The sequence below is a fragment of the Acromyrmex echinatior genome, chromosome 13, assembly GCF_024713525.1.
Source record: "Acromyrmex echinatior isolate Ae372 chromosome 13, ASM2471352v2, whole genome shotgun sequence".
Classification (NCBI taxonomy): Eukaryota; Metazoa; Arthropoda; class Insecta; order Hymenoptera; family Formicidae; genus Acromyrmex; species Acromyrmex echinatior.
The window spans coordinates 1,106,765-1,125,351 of NC_141864.1; the positions used below are offsets into that span (position 1 = coordinate 1,106,765).

The 18,587-nt window shown below is 33.5% G+C and overlaps 1 protein-coding gene across 2 annotated transcripts in view; it reads left to right on the forward strand.

Moving 5' to 3' along the window:
• The first annotated feature begins 2,529 nt into the window (after nt 1–2,529).
• The window catches only part of LOC147907473 (uncharacterized), an 80,276-nt gene continuing 64,218 nt past the window's right edge, over nt 2,530–18,587 (forward strand). The window contains exons 1-3 of one of the 2 annotated variants that reach the window (XM_087412589.1): nt 2,530–3,602; nt 3,885–3,984; nt 5,194–5,301. In XM_087412589.1, coding sequence (XP_087268715.1) covers nt 2,824–3,602; nt 3,885–3,984; nt 5,194–5,301 — 987 coding nt within the window. In that variant the 5' untranslated portion in view covers nt 2,530–2,823. The remainder of the gene's footprint in view (nt 3,603–3,884; nt 3,985–5,193; nt 5,302–18,587) is intronic. The other variant, XM_087412588.1, reaches the window with a different exon arrangement.

An 18,587-nucleotide genomic window follows, 5' to 3' on the forward strand; every position in this document is an offset into this window, starting at 1 on the left:
ACAGTACGCTGATAGTCTCACGCAAAAATCCTGTTTTTCCCTCCTGAATATACTTTTGTGATATAAGTAATTTAATTATCTGTATAAGATAATTAATATATCAAATATTGTACCAATAATATATTTTCGTATAATAATTGCAATTATTCGTACCTTAAAATAAAAAATTGTAAGAAAAATAATGATTCGATAGGTATGGTATGTATTCGACTTAATCGATGAAAGATTCATATAAAAAAAAACATGTTTAATGATGTTCCGTTTTAAAATTCTGTTAATGAACAAAATTTCGAAAACGAAATTACTAATAATATAAATAAAGATGATACCAATATAATTTTGTAGTGCACAATTGAAAGCTCATATGTTGTGTAATTTTTAAATAATTTTTTATTTGCTTATTGAAAAGTGAATCGATTTATTTCCTACAACTATTGCTTAAAATTTATACGAATAATTTCAAAAATTATATGAAAATATATTTGATCTAATATATATGTTTACTACTAATTATAGTATTAGGTTGGAATTAATTCGTAGCGTTTTACAAGTGATGGGAAGTACTTTCATTAATGTATTTTTTAATGCTCATGTGAAATAAATAACATTCTTTCATTAAAAAACGCTACGAATTAATTCCAACACCTAATACTTATTTCCATTCTCACACCTTACGCGCTCGGCCAATTTCTTACGGATCGAATTTATGACCGCGATACATAAACACGAATGGAAAATCATAAATAATTAATCTCTTGTCAATTATTGCGTTTTGACACGATTTATGATATTCTGGATTAATGGGAGGGATGTATAACTATTACAATTTATTAAAACTTATATGTTATCTAAAACGTTCCCATGTCCCCATGCCTCTTGATACACGCTTGACGTCGAGAGCCAAGAGGCAGAGAAAGCATATTTCGGTCGACGCTTGCTTAAGTGAAACAGCAAAATTCTCTCTCGTTCTTAGCGTGCCGATAAGGCAAGCAATAAGAACGTAGTTCAAAAAGGACAGAGCGATATAGTCGGCATGCATCTAATTAACCAAGTCACATGGACACGGGCTCATGCTTGTGTTGCTACCGGTTGCGCCAGATTGCTGATCGGTGGCGCTGATTGCGTGCAAGCGGTCCGGAATTCGCATCACTGCTGAGCTGCTTGTTAAATAGGATTAGACTGAGAGACTCCTTTCACGGTTTTATGACAGATGACAAGTATTATAAGATAATAATTATAAAGGGATTAGTTATCATATTTACTTTAAAGTAAACGGTAATGAAAAGTACAATTCTTTAATGAATTTATCATTGTTCATTACGACATTCATTTATACAGTACAATGATTGTAGGATAAACTTTGAAATAAATATTGACTGTCATTGCTTGTTATATGATTATATGTATACAACGTAATCCACATAGCACAGAAACTTGCAGCAACATTGATGCAACCTTCGTAAACATGTTACTGCAGCATTGTTGGAACATTCTGTTTGTATGAACTATATAATGTAATAAATTCAGCAATATATTACTATTTAATATTATTTTATATAATCGTAATATTATATCCCTTGTTGTTCATAATAATAAAGAATTGTCAAGTTAAAAGTATATATGCCCGTAAAATAAATTAACTTATTTTATAAAAAATATTTCAGCATTTGTATGCATGTAAATATAAATTATGTTAAAATTAATTGTATAATATTTTATATTGTGCTAATTTCTTAACTTTATCTAATAATGACAAATTTTCAACTAAAAATGAAATGAGTTCAAACATATTTGGTTAAGTCTCAAGTTATTATACATTTTATATTATTTATAAAATTGATTCCAATTTAATTAAAAACTAAAAATTTGTATTTGATGTCTAAAATCTTTCATGTTTGATTTGCTTCTTATTTCTTATATTAAAAATATTTAAAAAATTGTATATGTATTAACTGCTGAAATACAGAATGATAAATAGAAATAAATTATCTGTATCAAAATTGTTATTCTTAATATCATCTTTCTAAGATCTTTTACATAAAACTTATTTTAAAGATTGATTATGAAAATGCATACATTAATATGTACCGTATATAATATTTGCTTTAAATAATTTAATTAACTTGTAGTTTGTTCTCTGTCACTTTTCATACATCTTAGATTAATTCGTATATTTCGATCAACGATAGTATCAGACTGTTAAGTTCTATAGTGTCTCTTGATGTCAATGATTTTACAATTTTGACGGAACATAAGATAATTGTCGCAACAATGTAGAGATAAATAGAAGGAATTTAATAATCATTTACACTTTTGATAAACAGAAATTAAAAGATTACAGACCACATTCAACAAACTATTGTTCGGTACATAGTAATCTTTATCAGCTTTTCTATATTTTCATTATAATTGTATATTGAACTTCACAAAATCATTACTTCTGTCAAAGATAAAGTTCTACAATATTTAATACTTGATATATCCATAGAATGATCATAGGGCAAATAAAACAGAGCAATAGAATGCAGAGAGAGAAATGTCATCCTTCATTGTATGTCATGTGACTGTTCACAATATATTAGGAACAGATAGGAAGAAAGAAAGGGAATAATAAATTTTTTAATAAGAGTAGGGAGAATTAAGTATAATTTATGAACAACAGGAAAGTTATTAATTTTCTTTTGTATATAAAGGAAGAAGCGATAATAGAACGTGAAACAGATATTAGTGAAAGCATGAACAATTGAAGTATCAATGCTTATATACTGCATTTGTTAAAATATTTCTTTTGGAAATATTACCACAAATTTACGACACAAAAAAATGGATTTTAAAAATGTGAATTTTTTAAATTATCGAATGAACACACTCTCGGGAAATTTCTTACCTATAGCAACCAATAATTCGCGGTTTTCAGTTTTCTGGCGTACTTATAGCATCGTTGTTTGGTTAATACAATTGAGTCATACAATCGCTTTGATTTTCGGGATTATCTTGGCACCGACGGAGAATAGTCTGAAGGACGGCATTCTCTCCGTCGTGGTCACAATAGAGGCATTTTTTATGCTTACGCGTCTTCATACACGCAAGAAGTTGATAAAGGAAATGATTCAGAAGATGAATGATATCTTGCAAAGCACGGACGAAATTATGAAAGATACCATAAAGTCGGCCATAAAGCCTATAATATTGCCGTTCGTAATATATGGCGTGACCAGCGTAATATCGGTTACGATATACCACGCCATGCAACCGATTGTATTGACCTTCGAGAAGTTCACCTTTTTTTATGTAGATTATAACTTGTCAACCGCTTTCAGTACTAAACTGTTTTCCAACCGCATTCTGATTTTATCGATTATTTTGAAGACAATTGGCAGCGTTTACTTATTTCTCAAGAAGTTCGGTGTAGATGTGTACATGATGCACTTAGTATTAATGTTAACGGCGCAATATCGATATGTAGCAATAAAACTCACGATGTTGTTTCGTGATTTACATAACTATAACGACAAATCTCGAAAAGAACATTATCCTATAGAAGATCGATGGACGGAGGGAGAATTAAGAAAATTATGTCTGCACCAGAATACTGTTTTAAAGTAAGTATAATGCGATCGTTGAAATAGAATTGAATGGAGAAAAATATATTTGGATCATCAAGCTATTAATATTATCCTTCTAGCTCTAAGTTTTAAAAAATCATTACGAGAAAAAATGAATTATATTCTTATTATAAATAAAAATCATTATTATTAGATATATATAAATTTTATTATTTCCTATATAAATGTTTTTGACTGTATTATTTATTAATTAATATTAGTTTTTTACTTAAATAATTTACGATTTCATATTTTATGATATTTTATGTTATGTTTTAGCATGTCATTTATATTAAAGAAACTTTTGTCTGTGAACTTCAGTCTACTCTATATCAATAACGTATTTCGATTCTGCTTTATAGGTATCTTATTAAGTGCAGTGAGTAATAATGTTATTATTAATTTAAAAGAAAAAATTGTTTTTACAACTGTTGTAATATAAATTAATTTTTTATTGTATAATATATTTGTTTATGATATTACTTATTTTAAGAAATTAATGTATACTCAATGAGTATTTCAAGTAAAATTTTTTAAATAAATTTTATAAATTACATAAATTAGAATACGGTAAATATAGAGTCACGAGGCACTAGAAATCAGCGCTACTCCTGATTTGCGCAAAATATAACAATGATAAAGATATAAATAAATTTAATTAATTCTGGACGTTTCGGTTCCGTTTTGAACATCTTCAGCAAATAAATATATAAAGAAAAATTACCGCAATGAAATAAATATATCGCTGATAGTAAATCGCAAATTCACATTTCATACTTTCTTCAAATGTAGACTATATGGGCCATGCAATGAGACATGATCATTCTAAATTTTGTAAATGGTGTTTGTCAAAAAGTGAGTATTATAGTATAAATAAATTGAATTGATCAATTTATTAAAGTTCATAAGGATTCGATGCCAAATATGTCTAAGAGGAATGTAGTAAGATAAATTGTAATGATTGCACTGCATCCTATGTTGGCCAAACTGGTCAGAAAATTGAAAAGATTGGCCAAACACTACAACTACCTGAGCAGAACAACAAGTCATTTGATGATACCAAAATGATGTCAAAATGACTCCAAAATAATCACTAAAAGTCATTTTTCAATCATTTCTGATTCATTTTAATGTCATTTTGACGTTATCGTGACTTGTTGTTCTGCTTGAGCATATGCGCAGAAAAATTACCACACATATTCAGTAATTACATATCACAGGTTGCATATAATCACAATTTCGATTGGAAGAATGTAAAAATTTTGGTTGTGAAGAAATAACGAGAAGAATTAACGACTTATGTCGGAAATGCTCCACATTAATTGTCAACTTGAAGGATTAAATTTGAAAGTTGACTCCTAATGCTTCCTGATTTTATATTTATCGTATTCTATGAATCAAAGGAGTCTCTAAAATAGTTATTTCTTAAAATAATTATTTCTATTATTTATTGTTACGTAAATTAGAGAGATCTCTATTTAAAATTTAAATTAAAAGATTTTCTAATAGGAAAAATAGAAATGTGACTTTTACTTTTAAAGAGATTCTTTGTTTGAAATTTTCTAATAAGTGTTGTATATATTTTCAGATACCATCAATGACTTTTGTAGAAGGAATTTCAGTCACTTCATTTGCAATTGGTTCACTAACGCAATTTTTTTTGTTATGTTCTTCCGTACAATCGTTATCAGACGCAGTAAGATTTATTACTTTATATTATAGGAAGCTCCTGGGTTAAGTGGCCAAACTCTAAATATAAATTTAGGATCTCAAAACAAATAAAATTTTTTTCTGAAAGTATGCTCGCAAATGCTTCGTTCAAGAGATGTTGACTTCTTAGTCAATAATTACAGAACTGTAGGAATGAATAATATCGAAATAAGGTCAATCCTTTTTATTGTTTTACAATAATTAAAATTTAATTATTAAATGTTTTGTTCAAAACAAAAATGTTAGGAATAATATGAGCGATATTTTAATTGGACCCCGTTTTTTATCAGCTCGCTTGTGAATGGATTTCTTGCATTTTTGAACAATGAATTTTATGACGTTTTTGAAAATATTCTTTTGACTATAAGAGTGAACTTCTGGTTTCAAATTAATGGCTGTTTTGCTTACTATGTTCTCGACAGTGGCTTAATATTTCCAGAAGCTTGATCGTACCGGATTTGTGGCTTGATCTCTGCGTTTACTAGATTTAAGAGGATGCTGGAATAGTCCTGTTTTATCAATGAAGTGTGATAATTTTCATTTGCTCATTTCTCTTAATTACGGATTGAAAAACTCTTCTCCACAATTAAAGTATCGACAATAACACAGGGCGCCAGCTAATACGAATATAATAATTTAATACGAAAAACAAAAAAAAATAATGGTTTTTGCCACCGGCTTCTGCAATCGACTCGTCACAATATGTGCTGTATATGAGAGTTTCAGACCTTGCACGTTTAAAATAAGTAGCTGGTGCTATACAGAAAACCTCAAGGAACAATATGCTTGTAGAAATGAACTAAGGGCTTGAGTATAAGAGAACGGTGTCTACAAAAATTTCATTTGTATATTACGAATAAAATTGACGCGAAGCAATGACACCGAGCATTTTAGTTCCTCGATATTATGACAACAGCGCTGTTGTCAAATGTGCCTCGCTCGATCAGCAGAAACGATCAGAATTATCGATCTACTCAGGTGAGGCTGATAACAAGCTTCTTACGTGCTATGATCAAAATTTTTTTTCCTGAGAGGAAAAATAATATATAATAATAAAATAAATATGATCTTAATTATTTCAATTTTATACAAATAATGTTTTTATAAACAAGAACTATATAATATTATTCACATATATTATTTTCGGTTGATTTTCGACTCTGCTTTAATGTCGAAGCGGCAATTTTCTTCTCATCGCCAGCAAATATAGAAATAAATTGAATCATTATGTAAACTATACATTATCAGCTGGAAACGCCGTAAAAATAACATATTTTTCTATATAAAAAAATATATATTAAAATAGAATCGTTGCTTAGAAAGTCATGCATCCTTGCTGCATCGGCGATGGTAAATCGGAATTGATAGAACACATTCTTGAATTGCAGAACGAATTATCGAAACAGAAGTATGACAGAGCGAGACAGAGAAAAAACAAAAAAGGATAGAAGCTCCGATTGTAATCGATGAGGCTCCATACACCGAGCTGGACTCGTTGAGCGAAACAGCGAGTCTATCCTTCCGTCTTACTCTCTATAGTAGCTTGTTTCTAGCGACCAAAAATGCTTCTTGGGAATTTCGGCCATTCAACTTGTATAAATAAGGGGAGAAGGGACATTATAGATAACGTATAAGTTTTAATAAATTATACTAATCGTATATTCCTCTAAATTATGTATAATGCAATAGTAAAAATAATTTAAAAATACGAGAATTTACGAGATATTGATATTTCCATGATTTTCCATGAGCGTTACATACCATGTTCATAGAAATGGTTTGCAAGAACTCGACGTGATCTCGCGTGTAGGATCGAGATCGAAATGTTAGAGATCGATTCCTTTTTTCTTTTTTATTATATATATTTTTTCTAAAATAAGTAATATTGTTAATAAACATATTACAGGCCAAATATATTTTTATTTTATTATTCAAATTATGTGTATTTCTAAAAGTTTTAAACTGACAATTGTAGCAAAAATAATTCGACATAGTATGCGTCGAAGATAGAAAACCAGTATTTTTATATATAAATGAAATCTATTTGCCTTTAGAAAAAATCCGAAAAAAAATCATGTTTTTGTAATAATGTTACGGTATCGATCAGTACTTTCTGTGAAATGTTTCTTTTATAACTATCATTCGAATGTATGAAATTTCTGATAATTAATCAAATTGTGAAAATGCGATGATTAATATAATTATGAGGATGATGTCAATATAATTTGACAGTTCACAAATTAAAAAATCTTTATATGTTGTGCAATATAGAAATAATTTTGCATTTATCTATTAAAGTGATTTGAAATTTTTCTACAGTTATTGGTTTAAATTTTCCAGTGCTCGGAAATAGTTGCACATTTTGGACCGACTTTTGAAGCTTTCTTTTACCTGCCGCCTATTTCTGCTCAACGCTCGATGATCGGATCACGCGCGGACATATACATATATCTCAGGAGTTATAAAAAATATGCTGCGACCCTTCCTTCCAGCAAATTATTGTTACTTTTTTTCCTACATGATTATAATTTTCTTTTTCTTAATTAAATCAAACTTTCTACTATTAATATATAATATATATATATATATATATATATATTAGGTGTTGGAATTAATTCGTAGCGTTTTACAAGTGATGGGAAGTACTTTCATTAATGTATTTTTTAATGCTCATGTGAAATAAATAACATTCTTTCATTTAAAAACGCTACGAATTAATTCCAACACCTAATATATACACACGAGCGACGCTCCTAAGATGCACGTCCGCGCGTGATTCAGCGGTTCGGCCATCGAGCGTTGAGTGAATGTGAGAAAAAAGTAGGCAACACATTAGAAATCGACCCGAAATGTACAACTATTTCCGATATATTTATTATTAACGTTATTTATTTTAAAAACAAAATTATGGAAAAAAGGAAAAAGCAGGATTGATAGTTGGATCTTCAACATTCTGATGTCGTACCTTACAGCCGAGACCACGCTGAGTGAGTGATCTTATCACTTACGGATCACTTCTACGAACGTAATATATAAAGTGCAAACAAAGTCGTGAAAGTGAAATGATTAATAAAATTATAAGGATGATGTCAATATAATCTTATACATAAATCACAAATTGAAAAATCCTTATATGTTGTGCAATATAGAAATACTGTTTTATTTGCCTATTGAAGTGATTTGGTACGCAACTCGCTGACGCGTAAAGGAGCACGGCAATGTATTAGCTATCGTGTTTCCAGATTCTTCCTAGTACCGTGTCTCCATATTCTTCCTGCACTTTTAATTTTTAAATCAACAAGTGCATTACAAGATAGTAACAGTAAATGAGCACAACTTACTTAGAGCCACTATAAATTGCTAATTCATTTGGATTGTATTATTGTATATATCAGAAGCATATTCAAAACTTTATTCGTGACCACAGTTTGCCAGCTATTAAGCAGTATTCCGCTGGAGCCCGAAAGTCCATGCATTTGACTATTCCTGCTGGAGATCAATTGTTTACCTACATAGCCTCTCTAAAAAAAAAGATTATGAGATTTTTTATCCTCCTGTTAAAAATTTCATTTCACAATTAGAAGCGAGCGAGTAACGCGTATAAAATGTGAATCAAAGTGAAAAGATTTTATTTTTATTCACACACAATAATTATATATTTTTAAATTCATTTATCTTTCAAGTTTTCCTTGAAATTAAAAAATTATGCTTTTTAATATAAAAACTATGAACGGAATTACAGAATTTATTGTATTATAATTATAACTTCCACGTTGAACGCCGTTTCCGAAAAAAAAGTATTAAAAATATTGAGCGATCAGAAAAATTTAAAAAAATTAGAGATTTTCTGCTGGAATACTGAATATGAGTTCAAGAAACCGAAGTCTCTGACAAAAAATGGAGAACCAGCAATCGTATTTGTGATTTAAAATTCTTTCATTTTCCGTCATCTCAATAGAGCGAGAGAAACGAAAAAGAATAGAAGCCCCGATTGTAATCAGTTCCATGCGGATACGCCGAGCTGGACTCGTCGAGCAAAACAGCAAGTCTGTCCTTCAGAGTCTGTCCTTCTCTCTGTGGTCGATCGTTTTTAGCGACTGAAAATGCTTTCTCGGCGATCTCGGCCACTTAACGTGTAAGGGGAAAAGAGACATTCTAGATAACACATCTTTCATTAAATTATATTAATCATATTATTAATTATTAGGTGTACAACTTTGCTTCCGCCGTTTTCCTATACATGGCTTTAGCAGTAAGTGGTGGTCGAAATAAAAAGATTATAGACGTCATACAATAAACTTGGGCATCTGTCAACATAACCCCATAGAAACATTAGTCGATTTGTGTCTGCATCATAAAGTTATTCTCGATTGAAAATGTCAGTTTACGAGTTAAATTCTCGTCATTTGCGAGAAATTTTAATTTTCTGCTTCAATATGAAATCTGCTGCTGAGGCTCATCGAATGCTCTTAAATATGATGAGGCCGCTATTAGTGAAACCACTCACGTGTCGTGAGTGGTTTCAACGCTTCAAGAATGGTGATTTTGACGTCGAAGACCGACATAGCGGAAGAGAGAAGGTTTTCGAAGATGCAAAATTGGAGGCATTACTTGATCACGACTCGTGTCAAAATCAAGAAGAATCGGCACGATCATTAGGGGTGAATCAACAAGCCATTTCAAAACGCCTCAAAATCATGGGAATGATTTTTCAGAAGCAAGGAAATTGGGTGCCGTACGAGTTGAAGCCGAGAGATGTTGAATGGCGTTTGTTTACTTGTGAACAACTGCTTGAAAGGCAAAGAAGGACGGAAGGGATTTCTGCATCGCATTGTGACTGGAAACAAAAAATGGGTTCATTACGATAACCCCCAAGCGCAGAAAATCATGGGGAGTTCCCGACCATGCTTCCACGTCGACGGCCAAATCGAATATTCACGGCTCCAAGGTCATGCTCTGTATTTGGTGAGACCAGCTCGGCGTAATGTGTTATGACCTGTTAAAACCGACTGAAACAATCACAGGTGATCAGTATCGAACGCAATTGATATGTTTGAGCCGAGCATTGAAAGACAAACGGCCGCAATACAACGAGAGATACGATAAAGTGATTTTGCAGCATGACAATGCTCGACATGTTACGAAAGTGGTCAAGACATACTTGGAAACGTTGAAATGGGAAGTCCTATCCCACCCGTCGTATTCTCCAGACGTTGCTTCCTCTGACTATCACTTGTTTCGATCAATGGCACACGGCTTGACTGACCAGCACTTCCGGTCTTACGAAGAAGTAAAAAATTGGATCGATTCGTGGATCGCCTCAAAAGATGACCAGTTTTTTTGACGCGGAATTCGTACGCTGCCCGAAAGATGAGAGAAAGTAGTAGGCTAGTGATGGACAATACTTTGAATCATAAATGTATAACCAGTTTTTTACAATAAAGCCTCGAATTTCGGAAAAAAAAACGGCGGAAGCAAAGTTGTACAGCTATTAGGTGTTGGAATTAATTCGTAGCGTTTTTAATGAAAGAATGTTATTTATTTCACATGAGCATTAAAAAATACATTAATGAAAGTACTTCCCATCACTTGTAAAACGCTACGAATTAATTCCAACACCTAATAATATATTAATCATCACTTTTCTTATTAACGTATAATAGCAAAAATGATATCAAAACGCGATAATTTAATAATTAATTAACTTTTTTCCATGTCCGTTATATACCATGTTCATAAGCCTCATTCGCAAGACCTCAGCGTGGTCGAATGCGTAAAGTGCGAAATCAAAATGTTGGAAATCCCCTGATCAATCCTTGCTCATTTCTCTTTTTGTTCATAATTTCTTTTTTTAAATAAGTAACAGTTATTAATAAACATATAATACGAAATATATTTTCATATAATAATAGGGTATATTGGCCGGTTCTAATTCTGGAACTCCGAAGGGGGATGAAGGGCGGAGGGGAGATCCATGGCGCGGAAGGGTCCACGGGAAGGAGAGGGATGACGTCACTGGTCGAGGGGGACGACATCACAAGGATATGCAAGATGACAGCGTGTGATGTCGCGGGAGATGACGTTATAGGAAGAAGGATGATGCGGGGACGAAGTTAATGTCAACGCGGGGTATACAGAGAAATTGCGTCGCGGAAACATCGCGGAATTTACGTCCGCGTCGCGGTGATGACGTTACGCGGAGTCAGAGGTTGTCGGGTCCGCCTCCGAGCGCGATCCACCGCCTCCGAGTCCTTCGACGGTCCCCACCATCATCTCTACCAGGCGCGGTCTCCATCGCACGCTATACTTATCATGTATCTTTATTATTTTTTCCTCTTATTCGTTGTTATCTTATTCTTCTAACACGCGAAATATTTTATTTATTTATTTAATACCTACATTTTATTATATTATATTTTATTTTATTTTATTTTATAATTTGCAGTGCGCACTAAGCGCGATTTTTTGCGCGATGTCGTAACGCTGAAGTTAAAGGAAGGAAGGAGGAAAGAAAGCAAATTAATGTTGATAACGAATTAATCTATATATAATATATATATTTATTTTTACATACATTTTATACATACATTTATTTTTATCAATCTGTATATATTGTATGTATATTTATTTATTTGTATCAATCTATATATGTATAATTTTTTATAAATTTTTATAATAATTAAGTTCTTCCCTGCTGCATCACAAATGTGACATCATCATTCGGATCTTCATCCCTCCTTCGCTTTCTACACAATCATCTGTTCATTTTTTTTAAATCTTCCTCAGTTTTCTTAATTAATCTTGTTAAAGCATCCATGACGTCGTCCATCAGAGTAACGACGTCAACAGTACCATATCTGGAACAAAAGAATAAAAATATGCGAATGCAAATAAATAGTAAGAGATATTGTGCTAATAGGAATTGGCGCTGTAGTGATTGCGTTATTATTGACGAGAATATCAAAATATCGTCATGAAACTTTTCGTATCATTTAAAATAATATATATAAGATTAGTATTATACGAGAGTAAGTCAATAAATTCTTAGAAAATCTGTCAGAAGGCACTCACAGTGTCATATCACATTACTTTTTGACAAGTAGCATCTTTCAGCTGATTACTGTCAAATTTTGAGTGGAATTCATCGCGTGGTTTCATTTCTGTAGACGATTGAAGAGAACAATCATTTGTTTGCAAAATGGAAAAAAACGAGTTTCGTGCAGTGATCAAACATTTACATATGAAAGATTTAACGTCGAAAGAAATCAAAGCCAAGTTGGATAATATTCACAGCACATCTGCACCAGCATTTGCGACTATATACAATTGGGTGAATGAATTTAAACGTAGTCGTACATCCACATGTGATGTACCGTTTGGGATGTCCAATTGAGGCTGCTACGCCAGAAATTGTCGATAAAGTCCACGATATTGTTTTGATTGATCGATGAGTGAAAGTGCGCGAGTTTGTTGAGGCCACAGGTACAGTGATATCACATGGCACAGTGATTTCAATTTTGCACGAACAATTGAGTATGAAAAAGCTATCAGCAATATGGGTGTCGCGATGAGATTTGCTCACTATGGACCATAAGCGCGACCGTATGACGATTTCAAAACAATGTTTGGAGATGTTTCAACGTAATCCAGATGAATTTCTGCGTTGATTCATTACTGTGGACGAAACATGGATTCATTACTTCACACTCGAGACGAAGGAAGTCAAAACAATGGACTTCATCGAGTGAACCAGCTCCGAAGACCACCGAAGTCGACCGAAAAGGTGATGGCCACAGTTTTTTGGGATGCACGCGGTATAATTCATACGATTACCTTCCGTCGAAGCAAACGATCAATGGCAATTACTAGTCTTATTGAATCGTTTCAACAACATTTTAAAGAAAAAACGTCTCCATTTGAAGAAGAAAGTGCTCTTCTATCAAGACAATGCACGGGTTCATACATAGCATTCGGCACCGATGGCCAAATTCAATGAATTCCGCTACGAATTGTTTCTTCATTCAGCATATTCGTCAGATTTAGCCTCCTGCGATTATTTTCTGTTTCCAAATCTGAAGAAATGGTTCGGAGGAAAGAGATTCTCCATCAGAGAGCAGTTCATCATTCAACTCATCGCCGAAACAGAGGCTTATTTTGAAGAATTAGACAAATTATATTATTCGTACGGCTTGAAAAAGTTAGAGAATCGTTGAATCAAGTGTATCGAGCTGAAAGGAGACTGTTGAGAAATAAAAATGAACGATCAAAAAAAATGTGTTTTACTAAAAATGTTTTTCTAAAAACTTATTGACTTGCCCTCGTATATGTCCTAGTTTGTTTTGTTGACGTCTCGAAAAAATCGGGATAAATAGCCGAATGAGAATAAATAAACATAAAAATAAATGGCTGAATGAATTACATATATATACTTATATATACATATATTGAGTTATTTAAAAAGTATCCGCGGTTTTTTGTTCAATTTTTGAATGAAATTTTTCTTTATTGAAAATTAATTTTATTCAAGTATATATTGGTATTATTATTATCTATAACCTTTTGCCATTTTTCGGGTAATTTTATAATTCCATCCGTGTAGAACTTTTATCGGCGAAAAACTTTTTCAAGTGATTTTCGGCAGCTCTTTTGTCGGCCAATGTTTTTCCATCAAGAAAGTTCTGCAGAGATCGAAACAAATGGTATTCAGACGGTGCAAGATCCGGGCTATACGGTGGATGCATCAAAACTTCCCAACCAAGCTCCCTCAATTTTTGGCGCGTCATCAAAGATGTGTGTGGTCTGGCGTTGTCATGATGGAAGACAATACCTTTTCTGTTAATCAATTCTGGTCGTTTTTCCCTAATCGCTTCCTGTAATCTATCCAGTTATGAACAGTAGAGCTCTGAATTAATCGTTAGGCCATGTGGTAACACCTCATGATGGACGACTCCCTTCCAATCCCACTATACACACAGCATCATCTTATTTGCCATCAATCCAGGCTTTGAAATCGTTTGTGATGGTTCGCCGCGCTTACTCCATGATCTTTTACGAACGATATTCTTGTATTTCACCCATTTTTCATCGCCCGTGATGATTTGCTTCAAAAATGGGTCGATTTCGTTGCGTTTTAGTAGTGTTTCGCTGATAGAAATTCGATCAATCAAATTTCTTTGCGTTAATTCATGTGGCACCCAAACATCGAGTTTCTTTGCGTAGCCAGCCTTTTTCAAATGATTGCAAACTGTCACATGGTTGATTCTTAGTGCATTGGCTATCTCCTGACAGCTCACATGCTGGTCTTGCTCGACCAGTTGCAAAATTTCATCGACTTTTTCAGTGACTGACCGATCAGAGCGAGGTCTTTGACATCAAAATTTCCAGAACGAAATCGAACAAACCACTCCTGCATCCTGCGTTCACTTATAGCATCCGCGCCGTAAACTTCACAAATTTTTCTGCATGTTTGTGCTGCGTTTTTGCCTTTTTTGTAGTAAAAAAGCATCACATAGCATATTTCTTTAGAAATTTCACTCATTTTCAAACCAATATAACTTTTGACACGATTGATGAATCACCAAACTTTGTTTACAAAAAATGTAACCTAAAATGTCATCTTTCAGACGCGCGTTCGTTTGACACAATCGGATTAGTGTTGCCCGATATATGACCATCAATACTATCTAGTGACAAAAAACCGCGGATACTTTTTAAATGACCCATATATAGATATATATATATATATATACATATATATACACATATATACATATATATATATATATATATATGGATATATAAAATGAAATAGTATAACCTATAATCTCAATCCATCAACATGAGAAAATACTGATACCGAGATTTAATTTTGATGGAAATAATTTATAGAATATTTTTATCTCGCTCGAATACATCACTACTAGCTATTCATTACTGAATTAATAATGTAATATTTATGTTTTGTCCATCACCTTATTATCATTGCGAATATCCACCATTAATTTCCAACTCATTAGGCATATGATGATCAGTGTCAGCAGCCTCCGCTGCAAATTGCACGCATTATCAATTAATTTAATAGATTTTTTAACCAGCTGCAGTGCCTGAACGTTAATACAATGTGCGCAAATGATTAAATTATTAATATTCGCCATATTTTAAACTAACTCTAGACAAACTGACACACTCGACAAGCAAACTGACAGACCGTGGAGGTTATGCGGGAATTTATAGTGAAAGTGTATGTGACAGCATGATATCATTTTGAAAAAGAATCCTCCGACCAAATATAGTGCTATGTGTAAAAGTTCATACCTCAGCCGAAAAGTATATTACGCCTTCGAAGAAACTTTAGCATTTTATCAGTTATAATTAGATCATCAATGCTATATATCAACGACAAAGTGCAATACCTCTATCAAAAATATATCTCGCGTCCAAAAGATTCCACCTCAGCATTTTTATCTGTTGCAGCTCTTCGCATTGAAGCGCAACTAATCATATCAAACTTATATTAAACCGCTGTCGAACAGCTATCGAACGGCTATTGAATGGCTATCAAATGGCTATTGAACAACTATCGAACGGTTATTAGACTGATATTTAACGGCTATAAACAGCTATCAGTCCATTATAAACAACTATCGGACTGATATTTAACAGGTATAAACAGCTTTCAAACAGCTATCGATTCACTGTAAGCAACTATCGAACCGCTATCGAACGGATATCGAACTGCCATTAATTCATTTTCAACATCTATCAGCTATATTTATTTAATATCTACAAATATCAGAGTAACAGAAATAAAACATATTAATGTAATAATAGATAACATATATTTATTAAAAAATCTTACAATTCTTCCTGGGATCGCGATCACCAATTAAATATCTCAAATACATTTTACAAAGCACAATTCTTTCGTATCTTCCACATCGTATAGTATTACAATCATCTAGATTACGTAGCGATTCTACATCTTTGTAATGTGCGTGTAATGTCCAGAGTTTCGACAATAACATTATCGCTGTCGAGCATATCAGCTAGTCATTCTCGTTTTTCGTGTTCCTTGCCATATATGAGAACTTCATCCTTTTCTATCAGCTTCTGTAATTAAACGCTTTGCCATGCTGTACGGGATCATCCTGTCATCCCACCACAATGATAATAAGCACTCAACCAGAAAGCGCAAGATTTGTCGGATCTCATCAGAAAATGCTATAGCATAGGATGTAAAAAAATATAGTGTGTGAGAATGGTTCTCCTTCTCAGTACCGCTACTTTCTTGACAATAAATCTTTTCTCGATGACGAATCTTTGCAGATCCACAAACATTGGTATGGCTATGACGAGCAATTTTTCGAGATCACACCTCACTCCGGTTTTCCTTTCTTTTATATTCTGGATACTTGCTGACGTTGCAATTTACATAATCTTGTGCACTACGTTAGACAACGGACAGTATTTGATCATGTATGATGAGATAATAGACGATTGTATTGGCGGACACATTCTTCTTGCAATCAAATTCTATGCCCACAGTGGCACTCTTGACGGATTCGTTTTGTTGCGAGCAATCAATGACCACAAAAGGCCCTTTCTCGATAAACGAAAGCATGGTGAGTAGCGTTTCGAAGCAATCGATTCCATAATATGCTTTACGAAAACGCGCGTACATATTAAACAGGATGGCGTATCTCTTTTTGCCAAAGTCTAGATTTAAATCATCGTACGGATAAAACGTTGAATTTAGATAAAGTTTTACGTTACTCAAATTATAACTGTCGAACATGCTAACATCTTATGACATGATATTCTTTCGACCAATCTACAGAGCAAAGATAATGTATTGCAGCTTCTCAAACTGAGTCGTCATTTTGACGGCCCATGAATGCTTGGTCGTATTCTGTAACAAAAGATACTCGTACAGATCCTACGAGCGAAAATAATGCTCAAATAATGATCACTTTCTAATGCTCGCAGCATTGATAATTTATTGATCTCGTTTAATGCAATGCAAAGCATCCGCCACTGCATTTTGAATTCAACCTCTGGTCTGGCTCCGTCACAGAATTTTTCACGAAACAATTGTAATCGTTGCGCACTCGTATCAAAATCAATTCGTGGCGAGCGTTGACGACCACGCGTTTGCAATAGCTTCAGCATTGAGTAGCAGGCAAAAATTAAAATATCCTTCCTCCATCAGATCTAGAGTTTCATCCAGCGTTGCAATCAAAGCTTTATCACACGTCATCGACACGTAATTCTTAATAGCACTAATAACTCCAACGTTTTTGTTGCGGTTAATCTTCACACCGTTGAATTTATCGAATTTCATCAAACATGAACGCCACTCAATTATTTCCAAGCGTCGTTGACATCTGACCGTTTGTCTTCTTCATTGTCAATTTTCTTTTCACTTAGAGAAAACTATCACACGTGTACAAATCCTATTGCTGTATGAGTATCCGTATCTCGTCTCTATGTTCAAACATAGTATTGGCGCACGGATTGTACGTGTGAGTCTCAATTTTAACGATGTTATCATTAAATTAATTAAAAATCGGCTCACCGATAATATTCAAGATATCAACCATTTCGCACGATGAAATTCAATGATTTTAAAAGTGCAACATTGGACGCAGTGAGTTTCTTTCCAGGTATAGTCTTTTCGTTAACAGGTGTAGTCTGTTTCAGCTGTTTGTTTAAGGCAAGCATTTCACGTTAGCACTGTCGTACGTGCAATCTAACGGTGATCTCCTCTCCGCGAAAAAATGGAGCAATTGACCGTCTTGGTCCACCACGCGAATCGTCAGTTCCGTAATGCTCCGTACGATGGCGGAAAGTAAATGATGCGTAGGTCTTTCTGATATCTTATATCCTGGTGGTATGCTCGGTGAAAATTCGCGTATCGTGTGCTCGCACCTATCGTTGCTGTAACCGGTCACGTTCTACTCGATACGAATGATATTCACGTTGATGATATTTATTGGCACATCCGACTCGTGCCACTGTCGCGGCTCCAGCACGCGATTCGACGAAAATCCCAGCAGCGAGCTAATGTTGCGAAGTTTTGTAAAATTTATCCGATAGACGCATTTGATTTCGCATTTCATCATATTATTGTTGGCGGGAATCACCAGCGAGGACTTTTCATCTTTCTTACCCTTCGCGTTGCGAGAACATAAAATTTCGCGCTTCTGGTATCAATATCGTGCAGTTTGTACGATCCTTCGAGAATGAAATTTCCTCATTGTCAAAGTAAAACTT